Below are 16,803 nucleotides of genomic sequence, written 5' to 3'. Positions count from 1 at the left end.
CCTGTATCAGCTGTGTTTCCAAGAAAGGTGGAAGCTCCATTTCTCAGCTTGTGCACTGTGCCCCCACAACATTTGCTGTACAGTTCATGCCACCTAAATGCCGAAGAGAATGGAGGCAGTGGCAAAGTGGGTGATTACGGGGTCCATTCATGAAACAGTTGTGGAGAAGAAAAAATGTGGAGAAGTGAGCCGGTGGAGAAGTTGCCCACGGCGACCAATCAGCATTGATGTAACATTTATAATTTGCATACTATAAAATTATACAGAGCAGCGGATTGGTTGCCATGGGCAGCTTGTCCACTGGCTCACTTCTCCGCTCTTTTCATTGTTTCATGAATAGACCCCTCAAACCCTTATTGTTGAATATTAAAATAAAGTTTGTCTTCATTAACTAATTCAGTTCATGCTATATACCACAGATGAGTAGTAACTGTGACGATGGCCTTTTAAACAAGATAACAAGTTATACAGAAAAAATAGTTTCAATTAAAAGACTATTACAGACATTTAAATCTACTGGGTCATATATGTGTGGATATCATAATCAATATTATTAGCAATCATTGTATAGATAGGTATTTTTGTTGTAACGCTATTAATTTGTGCTAACAGACACGTGGCAAATACAGGACAGATACATACTGTATATGCAAGTAACATGCCAACCTTATGGTAGAGTACTGTATATGCATATACCGCCTTACAAATATATTTCCATTTACTACAATGTGCTTTTATTCAGAACTAGGGACTCTTATCAGAGCATTGTATGTCTGCAGGCAGAGCTGTGGCTAGACGCGTGGGAAGCACCTACCCCTAAAGTATTACTGATGCACACCTGGATCACCTTGTGCCCTCAGGATGTGCTTTTTACACCACAATTTCCTGCTTTTTCCTTTTAGTCTAAATTCAAAAAACGTTGCTCTCAAGAGAGATTTACAATGTGTAAAGCCACCCATATAAGTCAGTTTAGAAAAGCAGTTAACAGAGGCTGTTGTGTTATTAGAACATTCATTCATTCATTCATTCATTCATTCATTCATTCATTCATTCATTCATTCACGCATTCATTCATTATGATATTAAGAGAAACAGCTTAGATAATAAATATAAATGAATATGTATATTTCTGAGCATAAAACCCGACAATGCAAGAAGCCCGTCATGGTAAATAGAAGCAAAACATAGTGCAATAAGGAGCCATACAGATTGTTAGATTGCACTTGATGTTGGTAAATAGGCCCCTAAGCGGTCTAATTATGTAACAGAGACATGCCCCGTTTTGCGGTAAACAGGGCTTTTCTCTGCCTAGTGCAATTCAAAGAGCGGGTTACCGTGAGGAAGTCACTGACTCCTCCAGCGGCACCCCCGCTCTTTGCCTGAATCGCATCACCATACTTTTGTATGCATAAAGGAGCGCTTCTCCATGGAGTTCAGGTTTGCCATCTCAGGATGGCATAGCCTGAACTGCAGGGAAGCTCAATGCTTCCCTGATCTCTGCTCAGCACCCGGCACTGGCTCCGCCCCCGACCTTCTAGCAGCCCGTGCTGCCTGCCATGAAGGGCAACAGACGGAGCATGTGCAGAGGGACTGCCGGCTGACTGCGCATCGGAGAGGGGGACCGCCGGAGAAGACCTCTCTGCTGGACCCCTGGATTCTGCAGCAAATCGTTGGATGGGTGAGTATATATGAATTGCTACTTATTACAGCTATACATCGCATCGAAGCAATATAGCAATTCAGTTTTTTCGTTTTCTTAATGAAGACACCTAATGAAGACACCTAATCCTATAAACAAAATGTACTTAAGGGTCATATTTATCAAAGGGAGAGCAGTTCTATGGCTGACAAAGAAACATGAGTTTTAGCAGTTCATTAGGCTTTTTGCTTTGTCCTATATATGAAAGGGTTGCCGCTGGTGATAACACTGCTATTTCCTATCCCAGTTATTAGAAATAAAGAATGACCGACTTCCTAGTATGTTTTGGTTTCCGTTATTTTAATTATTAATTTTTGCACATTTATAAGGTTTTAAGGTATTTTTTCCAGACACATTTCCAGACTCACAAAATGTTTTATTTGCCCTTTCTTCATAATTAAAATAGGTGATGGACAAAGTAAGTTTCTCATATTTTATTCTAAGTACATTACTCATTGATTTAATATTCATTGACTCATCCATTAGAACCATACAGTATATAGCCAAAAGTAAAATAAAACTAGCTGGTTTGTGCTGAATTCTCACATCAAATGTAATACTGGAAATTTGGAAGAGATAACTATCTCTGTATATAAATCAGAGCAAACATTATATGAAGGTGGGATAAAACTTATCAGGAAAGCTACTTTGTGCCCGGTGCAGTCAATGCAAGTACAGAATAATACATGAAGGCAAAATGCTATCTATTGGGGGACAGAATGATAGACCTCTAAACATCAGTACACTTGTGGTGTGTCCTCCAACTACCTTGTGGGTTTTGCTTATATGAAGGAACATACTGATAAGCTCATTTGCAAAAGCACTGCAGTAATGGAATAATTACTGCCAGCAATGAAAGTTTGCTGTTAAAGCTAGTGCCAATTTTGACACACTATTTTTGTTTTGCTGTTTATACAGCTGCACCCATTTAAAACCGTGTGTGCAACAAGCAGAACAAGAAAGGCAATGTTGTGTGCAGTGCCAGATTAAGGTCCACATGGGCCTGGAGCTGAAATTGCTGAAAGGCCTATTGTGTGCCCCCACAGGGGTGTGACCAGTGCTGTGGTGGCGTGACTAGTGATGTGGGGGTGCGACCTGTTCTGTGGGGTGGCATCCATGGGTGTCCTTATGTGCCTATGTCTGTATGTGCTCCTCTATGTCCAAATGTGTTACTCTATGTCTGTATGTGCTCCTCTATGTCCAAATGTGTTACTCTATGTCTGTATGTGCTCCTCTATGTCCAAATGTGTTACTCTATGTCTGTATGTGCTCCTCTATGTCCAAATGTGTTACTCTATGTCTGTATGTGCTCCTCTATGTCCAAATGTGTTACTCTATGTCTGTATGTGCTCCTCTATGTCCAAATGTGTTACTCTATGTCTGTATGTGCTCCTCTATGTCCAAATGTGTTACTCTATGTCTGATGGTGCTCCTCTATGTCCGAATGTGTTACTCTATGTCAGTATGTGCTCCTCTATGTCCAAATGTGTTACTCTATGTCTGTATGTGCTCCTCTATGTCCAAATGTGTTACTCTATGTCTGTATGTGCTCTCTATGTCCAAATGTGTTACTCTATGTCTGTATGTGCTCCTGTATGTCCAAATGTGTTACTCTATGTCTGTATGTGCTCCTCTATGTCCAAATGTGTTACTCTATGTCTGTATGTGCTCCTGTATGTCCGTATGTACTCGTAGTATGCCTATATGTGCTCTGTTATGTCTTTATGTGCTCCTATATGTTCGTATGTGCCTATATACGTATGTCCTCTTGTGTCTGTAGTATACCTATATGTGCTCTGTTATGTCTTTATGTGCTCCTATATGTTCGTATGTGCCTATATACGTATGTCCTCTTGTGTCTGTAGTATACCTATATGTGCTCTGCTTTGTCTTTATGTGCTCCTATATGTTCGTATGTGCCTATATACATATGTCCTCTTGTGTCTGTAGTATACCTATATGTGCTCTGCTATGTCTTTATGTGCTCCTATATGTTCGTATGTGCCTATATACGTATGTCCTCTTGTGTCTGTAGTATACCTATATGTGCTCTGCTTTGTCTTTATGTGCTCCTATATGTTCGTATGTGCCTATATACGTATGTCCTCTTGTGTCTGTAGTATACCTATATGTGCTCTGCTATGTCTTTATGTGCCTATGTCTGAATGTGCTCCTGTATGTACGTATGTATGTATGTGAATATGTCTATATGTGCCCCGCTATGGGTTGGGTACGGGATCCCAACAGTGAGTATGCCGGCGGTCAAAATACACACACGTCTTGGTAAGTAAACTAACCCTACCCTTTAGCTTCTCCCTAACCCTCTCCTCATGCAGTCTAACCCTAACCTTCCCCTTGCACAGCCAAATTCTAACCTTCCCCTCCTGCAGCCTAACACTAACCTTCACCCTAGTGCCTAACCCTAACCTCCCCTCCCACAGCCTAACCCTAACCTTCCCTGCCATACTTACTGTATATTAGTGAAAGGAGAGAGAGAGAGAGAGAGAGAGAGAGAGAGAGATGGGGAAGATAGAGAGAGAGGTGAGAGGGATGAGGGGGAGAGGAGAGAGAGAAGGGGAAACAGAGGGAAAGAAAAAAGGGGGGAAACATGGAGAGAAAGAAGGGGAAGACAGAGGAGAGGGAGAAGTGGGAGACGGAGAGAGGGGGAAGACCCACACTGGGAGAGAAGGGGGACACCCATACTGGGAGAGTAGGGGGACACCCACACTGGGAGAGAAGGGGGACACCCACACTGGGAGAGAAGGGGGACACCCACACTGGGAGAGAAGGGGGACACCCACACTGGGAGAGAAGGGGGAGACACACACTGGGAGAGAAGGGGGCGACCCACACGGGGAGAGAAGGGGGAGACACACACTGGGAGAGAAGGGGGACACACACACTGGGAGAGAAGGGGGAGACACACACTGGGAGAGAAGGGGGACACCCACACTGGGAGAGAAGGGGGACACCCACACTGGGAGAGAAGGGGGACACCCACACTGGGAGAGATGGGGGAGACCCACACGGGGAGAGAAGGGGGAGACCCACACTGGGAGAGAAGGGGGAGACCCACAGAGAGAGACAGGGGATACAGAGAGATAGAGAAAGAGAAGGGGAGAGAGAGAGAGAGAGAGAGAGAGAAGGGGGAGAGAGGGAGGGACAGAGAGAGAGAGAGGGAAAGAAGGGGGGAGACAGTGAGAGAGAGGGGGGGAGACACAGAAAGAGTAGAGGAGAGAGAGAGAGAGAGAGAGAGAGAGAGAGGGGGGGGGTGACGACAGGGTAATTGGTTGAGACAGGCATCCCCTAACACCGTACAGGTGACACTTTTTTAACAGGTCACCAGGCATCCCCTCCCTCTTCCTCTCCCTGTACAGGCAGCACTTTGCACCTTCGATAACAGCGGGTCCCCATGGTTGGCGGCAGCGGGTTTCCATCAATATCGCTGGCAGCAGCGGCTCCCCGTCATTTGCACAACCAACAGCGGGCCCCTGTCATTTGCGCCGGCAGCAGCGTCTCCCCGTATTTGCGCAGGCAGCAGCGGGTCCCGGTCATATGAGCCGGCAACAGCGGCTCCCGGTCATTCAGATCTCGCGGCTTTGAGCCGTGGCAACAGCAATGGCAGCGTCCAAGAGGAGGGGGAAGAAACATAAGTGGAGGGGAGAGGCCGGACCACCTCAGCCCGCGGCCAGCCTCATAGCACTTCAGTGCATCCGCACAGAGAGGCCATTCAGCTGTGCCGCACTAGTGAAGAAATGAAGTGGAGTCGGACACCAGTTGGGGTGGAGGGGTGAGGTACATAGTGGGCGGGGCCTCGGATGGCCACTGACAGTGGTGACAGTAAGAAAATTATTATTTTTTTGCTTGTCACCGATGTCTACTAGCACCATCTGGGCCTATTTTCATGGGGGGGCCTGGAGCTGCAGCTCCACCCGCCCCATTGTTAATCCGGCCCTGGTTGTGTGTAACATTAAATCTTTCATTTTGAGGGAGATGTACCAAGCATTGGAGATTGATAAAAATGAGAGAGATAAAGGATCAGTCAATCATCTCCTAACTGTCATGCATGCCAAATCTAGAACCGGCGATACTGACGTACGGGACCGGGCATCACTGTCGCAGGCACCCTACACAAGGAGAGATCCGTGCTTAATTTCTAAGCAAGATTGCTTAGAATTTAGGCATGGATCTCTCCGTGTGTACCAACCTTATTTTTCCTCGAGGCCACTTTTATGTAATACCTATCAATATTTCTGATTGGTAATCTATATCGTCACTTTGCCACCATCATAGTTTGCCATAGCAGTACCCCACCTATATTCATTTTTTGTTTATAAGCAAATAATAAATAATATAGTATCAATTTGAAAAGTTGGCCCAATGCCACCCCTACACACCTGCAGCCCTATACCCGGGGCTATTTGGTTTTACCACATATCCGCATCTGTTGGTGGATTCTTTAAAGACATAATTTTAGGTGTTATTCTTTCTAACACACAAAACAGGAAACACTACAGTATGTTGTGTGTGCAGTATCCATTTTTCATCATTGAATTTTACTGTTCATAATATTGTCAGGACTCGCTGAAATAGTTTATTAGACTATGGGTAGGCAGTAGACTTGCACAATACTATTGCACACATTAATTCTCTCTAGTTTATCTGTAGTGCATGGGTTAAACAAATATCTGCTAATTACGCTGCTTTGGAATTATTTCAAAATAACCAGTCTTAGTCATTAGCCAAATTAAACACACTTCACAGCTTCTATCGAAGAAGTGCACATTTTGCATGAAGGAAAGCCTTCACTTCTGTTAATGTAAAAAAAAAACTGGAAAGAAAAGAAGAACGGAGCTGGCTCCTCTCACTCTTTGTCAATCCAGGTAAACAAATTGGCTTACGGAACAGTTTACCCTTACCTCAGTTACTTGTCATAACTAGCCCAATAGCTCTAAGGAAAAGAGTAAGAAAAATCCTTGTATTAAGAGATAATCTCTAATCAATCTAGTAAAGCATCCGTTAAAATGAAATTATTGTTAAAATGCAAATTTGATCCTACATGAAAATACATTCAGTGGCATCTTACATTAACTTACAGTAGTGCAAAGTGATAACGGACAGAACTTACAGAAGTGCACAGTGGTATGTTACAATAGTACATAGTGGTACATTACAGTAATTGACAGTAGTGCACAGTGGTATGTTACAGTAGTGCACAGTGGTATATTACAGTAATTTACAGTAGTGCACAGTAGTATCTTACAGTAACTTTCAGTAGTGCACAGTGGTATCTTACATTAGTGAAACTTTCAGTAGTGCATAGTGGTATCTTACATTAGTGAAACTTTCAGTATTGCATGCACAGTGGTATCTTACATTAGTGAAACTTTCAGTAGTGCATAGTGGTATCTTACATTAGTGAAACTTTCAGTATTGCACAGTGGTATCTTACATTAGTGAAACTTTCAGTAGTGCATAGTGGTATCTTACATTAGTGAAACTTTCAGTATTGCACAGTGGTATCTTACATTAGTGAACAGTGATATTTTACAGCAATTTTCAGTAGTGCGAAGAGAAAAAACATACCCAATGTCACCAGAACAAGCTGTTAAGTTCTGGTAAAATCAGGGGTGCCATGAAGCGTTTTTTTCTTTGTTGTTTTTTTTTTTTTTTGCTGAACTAGAAGCAGTATAACATATACTAGATTCCAGTACTGAGACATAAAGCACACAGTGATATATACACAGCAGTGCAGAATATGTCAGTATTATATAGATGGTAATAAATAAGAATAGCTTGCTTACTGCCTATGACTTTCCAATACTAAATATATGTGTGGATTAAAATTATAATTATGCTCTTAAAATCACTCATTGAGTCAATATAAATTAACTAAACATCATACAATTAAGAACATATGCTCTTATATTTTATCTTGTACTGACTACCCAAACACCGTACTATACTCTTTCACCAATGGTATTTTGTTTTTGTTTCCATAGGTGGGAAACAAGTTATCAGGAATATGAGCAAACAAAGTGGCAGTAAATGGAACCGTATATTCCCATTTCTAATGGTAAGTATTTTCTATATATTTTTCTTTGTAACTATTTACACTGATAAGAAAATTTACATTTTTTTAACTTATTATCTTACCATTAATTGTTTTTATTATACTAGAGAATAATTGTATACCTTTACATTAAATTGTAAGATTTAATTATACGCATGTGGAAATCAGAATTCCATGGAATTATATCACCATTCTATAGTTTAAAAGGGGTTGCCCACTTTCAGACAACAATTCTGTTTAGGGACAAAGCCCAATGTATCCTTTGCTGGGATACCACAATGACGTAGGCCTTACTGGATGCAGTCATCCTTTCCCACCTGTCAGATGCTGGTGGTGCACAAGTGACTGCTGGTAAAAAAACAAAAACAAAAGAAAAGACCAGGGTATATGAATTCCTCAGTAGTTGAAGTACAGTAATTAAAAATATTGAACATGCGTAATATTAATTGTAGAGCATTTCTAATTATTTGTGATGAAGAAAAACCACAAAGTTATAGATTAAATATATTATGCAGACATGGTAACAAGGTCTTTATGATAGATTCATATTTAACTTTGCTATTTGAAAATCTATTAATTATATTTTATTTGTAATAATGGCCAAACAGGTAACACCAGTCGTGCCATGTACAATAATTTGTTTATTATTACAGTCTGGAACCCAAAGCTGTAAAGGGTCCTATAATTTTTCTACAGTACTGTATATACCTTCAATAGTGGAAGTAAAGTGATGTTATATAGCAATGCATGCCCTTATTGGGACATTATCCTTATTATACATTTGCAGAAGGACCACAGCAAATCAATTTGTATCACTATAACTGACTGAGCCTGCATACAGTAGCTGTGACTGAGAATGATATACTGTCACATAGGGCGGTATTCAATTCTTTTTGCCCTCTTTCACACCCATTCTGTTTCTGCTGACGGGTGTGGTATCATTTCAGCTCGTTACCCCCAGGGTAGTGAGATGCCCAATCCTTTATGCAGCTAAACCTGATTACTATGGGCGCAATATGCGCAATAACAGGGATCACTTTATAAAGGAGACTGGGCGTGATATATCATTTGAATACCGCCCATAGTGTCTGCTTGCAGATGTTTGGAGGTGACCTAGCAGAACTGTCACTAAGGTAGTAGGTGATTGTCAGAAAGGTGGCCATTGCCAGCATACTGTCCCTAGATGTTTTATCACTAGTCACCGCATGTACAAAGCCATTCTTAGAGTACTGTTATAACCTGTATTCAATCTTGTGGCTTCCTCTTTTTCTTCCAGGTATCCTTGGTGTATTCAGCTTTAGCAGAGTATTCTAATTGTGGTGAAAATGAATATTATAACCAGACAACAGGCTTGTGCCATAGCTGTCCAGAGTGTGAGCCAGGGGAAGAGCCATATAATGTAAGTTAGCTGTAGCCATGCAAACAGGGTGTGGTATAGAAGATCTACAATGTCTAGGTCGACAGTCATTAGGTCAACCCCATATGGTCACATGGACAAAAGGTCTACATAGGAAAAGGTCAACAGGTACAAAAGGTCGACACATGAAAAGGTTGATGCAGGAAATGGCCGACACAAAAAAGTAGACACCACTTTTTTATTTTTATGTTTTGGGTGTAGTTTTCACCGTCAGAGCACAGGTTACTGCGCTTGGCATAGGTTACTATTCCCAGTCGTAGTCCACGTGGATGGTAAAGTATGAAAAAGGTGTAAAAAATGCAAAAATAACCCCTTAAAAAGTTGTGTTGACCATTTTAACCTGTTGACCTTTTCCAGCGTTGACTTTTTGTCAGTGTCCACCTAATGTATGTCGACCATTTGCCAGTGCCGACATAATGGGGTCAACCTATTGCTTGTCGACCTAGACATTGTCTATCTAATCAACTGAACCCGTCCAAACAAAGCCATAACTGTATGGATTGTGTACAATTTTAAAGCAAGAAGCATTTTTAGAAACTGTTGTATGGAAATATACAATGCTTGATTATAAAAGTGCATTTTACAAACATTGTATCACAAAAATATTAAAAAGTACATTATAGTGTTATTCACACTGTTAATTCTGAGGCTCACAGTTTGCCATATGATTGTTCTATGTTATTTTAGTCCTGTGGATATGGCACCAAAGATGAAGACTACAGCTGTGTTCCTTGTGTATCTGGCAAGTATTCTAAAGGCGGCTACCAAATATGCAGGCGACACAAGGACTGTGAAGGGTTTTTCCGTGCCACTATTTTAACACCAGGGGACACAAAGAATGATGCAGAATGTGGACCCTGTCTCCCAGGGTAAGATGATGTGCATTAATTATTAAGTTGGAATTAAATACAATATTAACCTCAGAATATTGCATACAACTGCAACAAATATGTCTGCATAGAATTGTTTTGCATATGTAATGAATTCACGTTAGACTGTATTAGATTAGTATTGTATACTGTAGTTGCAGATGGGCAAATATTTTTTTTTTCATTCAATACTTTATCATTTCTAGCCATATACTACTCTTATGGTTTTCATTTTGTGTTATATATTTTATAACATATTAAGCTGCTTCCAAAAAGTTCTAAGGACCAAAGTGTGTAAAAGTGTTTCAGTCAATGCCATGTGCGTAGCTATAGTGGGTGCAGTTGGTGCAATTGATATGGTGAACAGAGGCAAAGAGGGCCCCGGACCAAGGTCATATCGTTTTTTTATACTGTTCCCAGAATTAGCCTCTAATCAATTTAGCCCAACCTGTTTTCCAGCTTGAAAACAGGGACTCATCAGCACTCATATAGGTGGAGGTCTCTGTCTCTGCCCATCAGTAATGACCCATACTGATAGGATCCATCTCCCGTGCTTCCGTATCACCCCCACAGGCACAGCTGAGCCCAGCTTTGTCAGGAAGTAGGCTTCTCCTTAAGTACAGCCTTTGTGAAGTGAACTGGGGTAGGGATTGAGCTCTGAGGTTAGGACTGTCCCAGAAAGGGATATGGTGCTGAAATGAAGATCTTCATACAAAGGGGAGTTACCTGCATTACCAAGGTAGGAGCTGAATGGTCCCTCCACCCCTGTATTTACATTTACTGTAAACTACAATTTTCTCAGCTCTGAACATTAACTAGGCTCTACTATGGGGCATAACATTTACTAGACATTAACTAGGACATTACTACAGTATGGGGCATAACATTAGCTAGGCACTCCTATGGGGTACAACTAACTAGGGCACTACTGTGAGGCATAACATTAACTAGACATTAACTAAGGCACTACTATGGAGCATAACATTAACTATGGCACTACTATGGGGCATAACATTAACTAGACATTAACTAGGACATTACTATGGAGCATAACATTAACTAGTGCACTACTATGGGCACAACTAACTAGGGCACTACTGTGAGGCATAACATTAACTAGACATTAACTAGGGCACTACTATGGAGCTAACTATGGCACTACTATGGGGCATAACATTAGCTAGGCACTACTATGGGCACTACTGTGAGGCATAACATTAACTAGACATTAACTAGGGCACTACTATGGAGCATAACATTAACTATGAGACTACTATGGGGCCTAACATTAACTAGACATTAACCAGGATATTACTATGGGGCAAAACATTAATTACGGCACTACTGTGGGTCATAAAATTAACAACTGCTGCAGAGACACATGTCTCCTAGAAGCAAAATGTTGCTGTGGGGCCCATAATGTTTTTAGCTATGCCCATGGGTACAGCGCAATGGATAGGTGTATGATCCATTTGAGTGAACAGTCTATGTTATCCAAACTACAGAGATTATTCAATATTACAGTACAAGTGGTTCACTTTATGTAATATTATATGAATTAATTAATTAATTAATATGGTTCACAGTTTGTAACACCATCCTTGATTTCTTTTTTTGGCTCTAGTTTAGATTTTTTTTCAAACATTATGAATCTCTTCACTGTGTTTTTCATCCCAGATTCTACATGTTAGAGAACCGTCCTAAAAGCATATATGGCATGGTGTGTCACTCATGTTCATTGGCACCTCCAAACACCAAGGAATGTAAGTAACCTGCCTCGTCTCTTGCACATGTTCCCTACATGGTCATACACTAAATGTGTTACAGTAATTATGTAAAACATCTGATACATATGTGCAATATCACACATATATTATTGCACTGGCCGTTCTACCCGTTCTTCGCACGGGAATTTTTATTTTCACGGTTGTAAATATAAATGAGTGTTAAAAATTTGGTACATCTATAGAGATGTAAATTTGAGATGTCTTAATGTAAGTAAATATTAATCTATGGTTCTTGGTGTTACCCGAGGAGTACCCGTAGCAGATATGGTAAAAAGTGACAGGACCATTGTTGTAGTTTATTAAATGCTACACACTGGAGGTGTAATCCAAATTTTGGTCCGATTGTCCGTTTGGGCGTTATCGTTCACACAACGCAAGCCACGCATTGGTAATGATGTCATTATGTCAACCCCCTGTTCATCCCCTTAGGGGGGGGTTATTAAAATTCTAATTACGTAGTTTTCCTATTTCCCACCTGAAGAATACCTATGCTACATTTCATCTTTCTAACATATCGGGAAGCAAGAGAATTAGTGATGAGTCAGTCAGTCAGTAAGTGAGGGCTTTCGCATTTATATATATAGAAAGATAGATTAGTCATAGTTTTGAAGTAGAAGTAAGGGTCTATGCAATTTTTGTTTACTTCGCGCCCAAAGTAAAATGGCATCCACTGCTACCCGGAGAGGAAGACTACGCTACATCGTTTTCCCCACTCTTGGACATGGCTAAGTAAAAAAAAAAACCTACTGACATTTTTATAAAAGCACAGACTAAACAATTGTAAATTATCTTTATTGTCTTTCATGTCCGAAGTATAATTGTCTCTAGAGGCGCAGAGTCTTTTTGACACTGGTGTCGTTAGTCTATCGTCTACAAAACAAAGAGCTAAAAGCCCCAAAACAATGTTCCCATGCATACACCAGCCTCTGCTCATTTGCCAGGTATCTCACATGCACTAGCCCCTGCACATGCACTGTCCTGGTACATGAACTAGCCCTCTCTTGTGCACTAGCTCACACATGCATTGCCCCAGCACATGCATCAGCCTTCTTATCTGTACCAGCTCGCACATGGACTTGCCCTCAGATATGCAGCTTTGCACATATGGTTTGTGCATGCACAAGAAATTTGTTTTGCACATGCACAAGAGAGAACCACGGTCACGATTTTTAATAGCTGTGTTCATTTGTAATTTGGACTTGGAAGACCATTGCTTTCAAACCATTCTATGATGGCAAATGTTGGAAAGCCATAATTGAATGGTAACAATACTGCCACTGGAAATAAGCCATTTATGGTAGAGAACCATTGGCTATTGATGTGCATACTTACTTACATGCACCAGGCCTCTCACATGCACCAGCCTACTACACATACTGAAACTACCAGAGCAGGGACCTTCGGATGAAATGGACATGAATCACTGGCCACTTTCAAATGTTGATATGGAGCCCAGGCACCCAGTGATTGTGTGTTACGTCCCGGCACACAGACGTACATAGGCTCTACTTTCTCAGACTTTGAGAAATAGAATGTTGACAGCTCCCAGTCTGCAAAGTGTGTGGAACTATTCTGAAAGATGGAAATGTTCTGCTTCTATAATAGGAGGTTTAATATGTTGTATATTTTATATCCATTGCTGCTGCTGACATACTTTTTCGGCGAAAACTGTGCTGATTTGGATTGGTCAATTGAATGTATGTAATCAGGGAAGTGGATAAATGTTGAGTTCAGTACACAGAGTTTGCAATTTGACCCTTGGGTGATATGCCATAGCTCTTATTTAATGCACATATTCGCTGTTGTCTATGTAAGAATTATGTGACAGGTAGTTCTACACTATGACTATGAGTTCCGTTATTGTATTGATTTGTCAGTAAGTCACACTATAATTCATTTTTCGAAATGTATAGAAAAGACTGACTATTTGCAAGCTCTTCAGTTGATGTTGTCTACCGTGGCTTCCATTAAAACGTGTATAGTCCCCATTTTAGCAATCCATTTCTATTAGGAATATGAAACAATGTATTTACATGCAGACCACCTATTGAAAACCTATAATGTACTGATACAGAAAATGTTTGATTGGGGTTAATTAAAATGCAGTCACTGCAACAAGATGTTAGATCAGCTCAAAGGTGTCCAAAGGTACCTGTTTCAAACTAGGTTTCATATTGCTCCTGGTTATGTGTTTGTCTAGCTGAGTAAAATAAAGGTTTTGCTAAATCGGTAGCTTATGAGATGCGGGTGAATGATGATAACATAAATGCTTAAATCAGAGTATTTATACAGATACAATAGAAGTGCTACAAAACTTTGTCCACTAACATTTCTTTATTTTCTTTCTTGCTATACAATGGAGAATTCCCGGGTCGCCTGACCCAGTAATCCAATCCGGGTTATAAGAAGGGTTATTCCCGGGTTGAATACCGGGTCAGTGGCAGTGTGAACGGGTTCCCGGGTCGCTGTAACCCGGGACCTGTTCACTATATATGGGGAATGGCGGCGTGGAGATGAGCTCATCTCCTAGTGCCGCCTCCACTCCGCCCCCACCGCTATGGCAACCCGACCTAGCATATTGCCAGGTCGGGAAGCCTGCTGTTAGAGTCCCATGCCGGATCCCACCCAGGAAGGACCCGTTTCCAATTCCCGGGTGGGATCCGGCATTGGAGATGTGAAGGGGTAATACACACATGCATCTTAATTTATTTCAGACTATGATTCTACGTATCAAAAAAACTTGTAGCAGACCCTCCAACATGACCGTCAGGTTCAAAATTCTCTGCTTCTGGACTTCTCTTTTAATTAAGATTGCCGTCACCTATGTTGAAACACCTTTTTTTTTAATCAATGAACTAGTTCAACACAGGTGACACCAATAATAAACTAAGGAGGAAGCCCAGGAGCAGGGCATTTTGTACCTGATGAACATGGTCATGTTGGAGGTTCTATAGTAACAAAATCGGAGACCAATCCACTTATACCAACTGTTCAATATATGGTCATAATCAGATGTGGTGGCCAAGCCATGGGAGACTGGGTATACAATCAGTGCTTTCGCTGCCACGTAAAATGCACACAGCATCGAATAATTGTACTATATTTAATTTGTTTTCATGGCAAAGAAAAACTGGACTGATTCATTGTTGAATAAAAATTTTTATCTTAAACTTACAGGCTAACTTTAATAATCTGATGTAATACTGTAATTTTGATATATAATCTAGTGTTTATAGGCCTGGCACAGTAAGCGTGTGATTTGTCTCTATGTAGAATTGCGTCTGGACTGCTTCATTTTGTAGCGAGCAAATTCTCATTAGAATCACAATTTAATAAAGAAAGACTGGAGCAGAGCCCAAGTCACATGATCAGTACTGTATAGGTAAGTATTTATAGGATGTCTGTTATTGCGTTTAGAAATATTTATACCTCTGATTTAGGACTGTACAAACAAATTGAGCTCCAAAAGTTCGTTCCAAGATTATTCCACTTAAATCTTGGACAGCTGTACTTTATTCCTTCAACAATGCCTAATGATTGAAAGCAGCTCATATATATGAGATCAGGATGAATCTGAACAAAATAAATGGTCACTACTCAACACAAAGAACCACAAAGAAGATCTCAAAGAATCACAGATAACTGAAATCAAAGAGATAACGTCATTCAATATAAAGGAAATTACAACATAACACAATGGCTCACGCATCATACTGCAAGGAAACTTGTTCCTATAGATAACAAATCAACAGTTTCTGATATTGTTCAACACTAAATCTGGTCAAGTCTGATAGGATTTCAGCAGAACACAACTCAATGTGTAATATATATATATATATGGGATCCGGTCTGAAGATCGACACTGTCTAGGTCGACAATGTTTAGGTCGACCACTATAGGTCGACATGGATGGAAGGTCGACAGGGTTTCTATGTCGACAGGTCTAAAGGTCGACATGAGTTTTTCACTTTTTTTTTTCTTTTTTTGAATTTTTTCATACTTAACGATCCACGTGGACTACGATTGGAACGGTAATCTGTGCCGAGTGAAGCGGTAGCAGAGTGAAGGCACCATGCCCGAAGCATGGCGAGCGAAGCGAGCCATGCGAGGGGACGCGGTGCACTAATTTGGGATCCCGGTCACTCTACGAAGAAAACGACACCCAAAAAAAAATAAACCTCATGTCGACCTTTAGACCTGTCGACCTAGCACATGTCGACCTAGAAACCCTGTCGACCTTCCATCCATGTCGACCTAGTGACTGTCAACCTATAGTGGTCGACCTAAACATTGTCGACCTAGATACTGTCGATTTGATGAACCACACCCATATATATATATATATATATATATATATATGTAGTTATTCAAAGGCCATGTCAATGGCTATTGTACAGGGGGAACATTACATGAATTAAATACAGTACTCTAAAACGCAGTAAGGATGGATGATGGATATGAAAAATAAAACAAATGGATGACCGATTATTCGATATTAAATGAGGCAGAGATGGAACCTTGGGAGGAGCATCAATAACAGCTCCAAGCTAGATATGATTGTGACCTTGCTTGGGTAAATTGGTGTTGCAAGTACTGTACCTGTTTTCTAAGTCATAACTTTCAGCAACTTCCACACTTGCTGAGACTATTCACCATTCTGATTGCTCTTACAGTTCACAGTACAGCAGAAACAACCAGAAGTTCTGTAGTCACCTCATGACGTAACCCTCTTGTTAACAAACCCCACACTACCTCACTGCATGTGTTTTGTTCTCTTCTCAGGTTCCAGGAAGAAAAAAAGAGCACACAAACGACTAAAGTGTCTTGAAAGCGACTGAGAATCAGAGCATCATTGTTGTCTGTCCTTCCTGTGTCACATCCCATAACTCATAGATTGCCCATTACAGCTTGTCATAACATTAACAATACTAACCAATGAGAACTAATCATCATAAACA

At 40.8% G+C, this 16,803-nt stretch overlaps 1 protein-coding gene across 4 annotated transcripts in view; it reads left to right on the top strand.

Moving 5' to 3' along the window:
* Window positions 1-16,803, top strand: part of EDAR (ectodysplasin A receptor) — a 144,753-nt gene that overhangs the window by 80,192 nt on the left and 47,758 nt on the right. For all 4 annotated transcript variants that reach the window (XM_063953824.1, XM_063953823.1, XM_063953825.1 and 1 more), the window contains exons 2-5: window positions 7,702-7,775; window positions 9,049-9,171; window positions 9,877-10,058; window positions 11,736-11,821. In XM_063953824.1, the coding sequence (XP_063809894.1) occupies window positions 7,725-7,775; window positions 9,049-9,171; window positions 9,877-10,058; window positions 11,736-11,821 (442 nt within the window). In that variant the 5' untranslated portion in view covers window positions 7,702-7,724. The remainder of the gene's footprint in view (window positions 1-7,701; window positions 7,776-9,048; window positions 9,172-9,876; window positions 10,059-11,735; window positions 11,822-16,803) is intronic.

Source organism: Pseudophryne corroboree, chromosome 2 (genome assembly GCF_028390025.1).
Source record: "Pseudophryne corroboree isolate aPseCor3 chromosome 2, aPseCor3.hap2, whole genome shotgun sequence".
Lineage (NCBI taxonomy): Eukaryota > Metazoa > Chordata > Amphibia > Anura > Myobatrachidae > Pseudophryne > Pseudophryne corroboree.
Note: the sequence above shows the minus strand (reverse complement) of the source record. Positions and strands in the feature narration are given on the sequence as shown.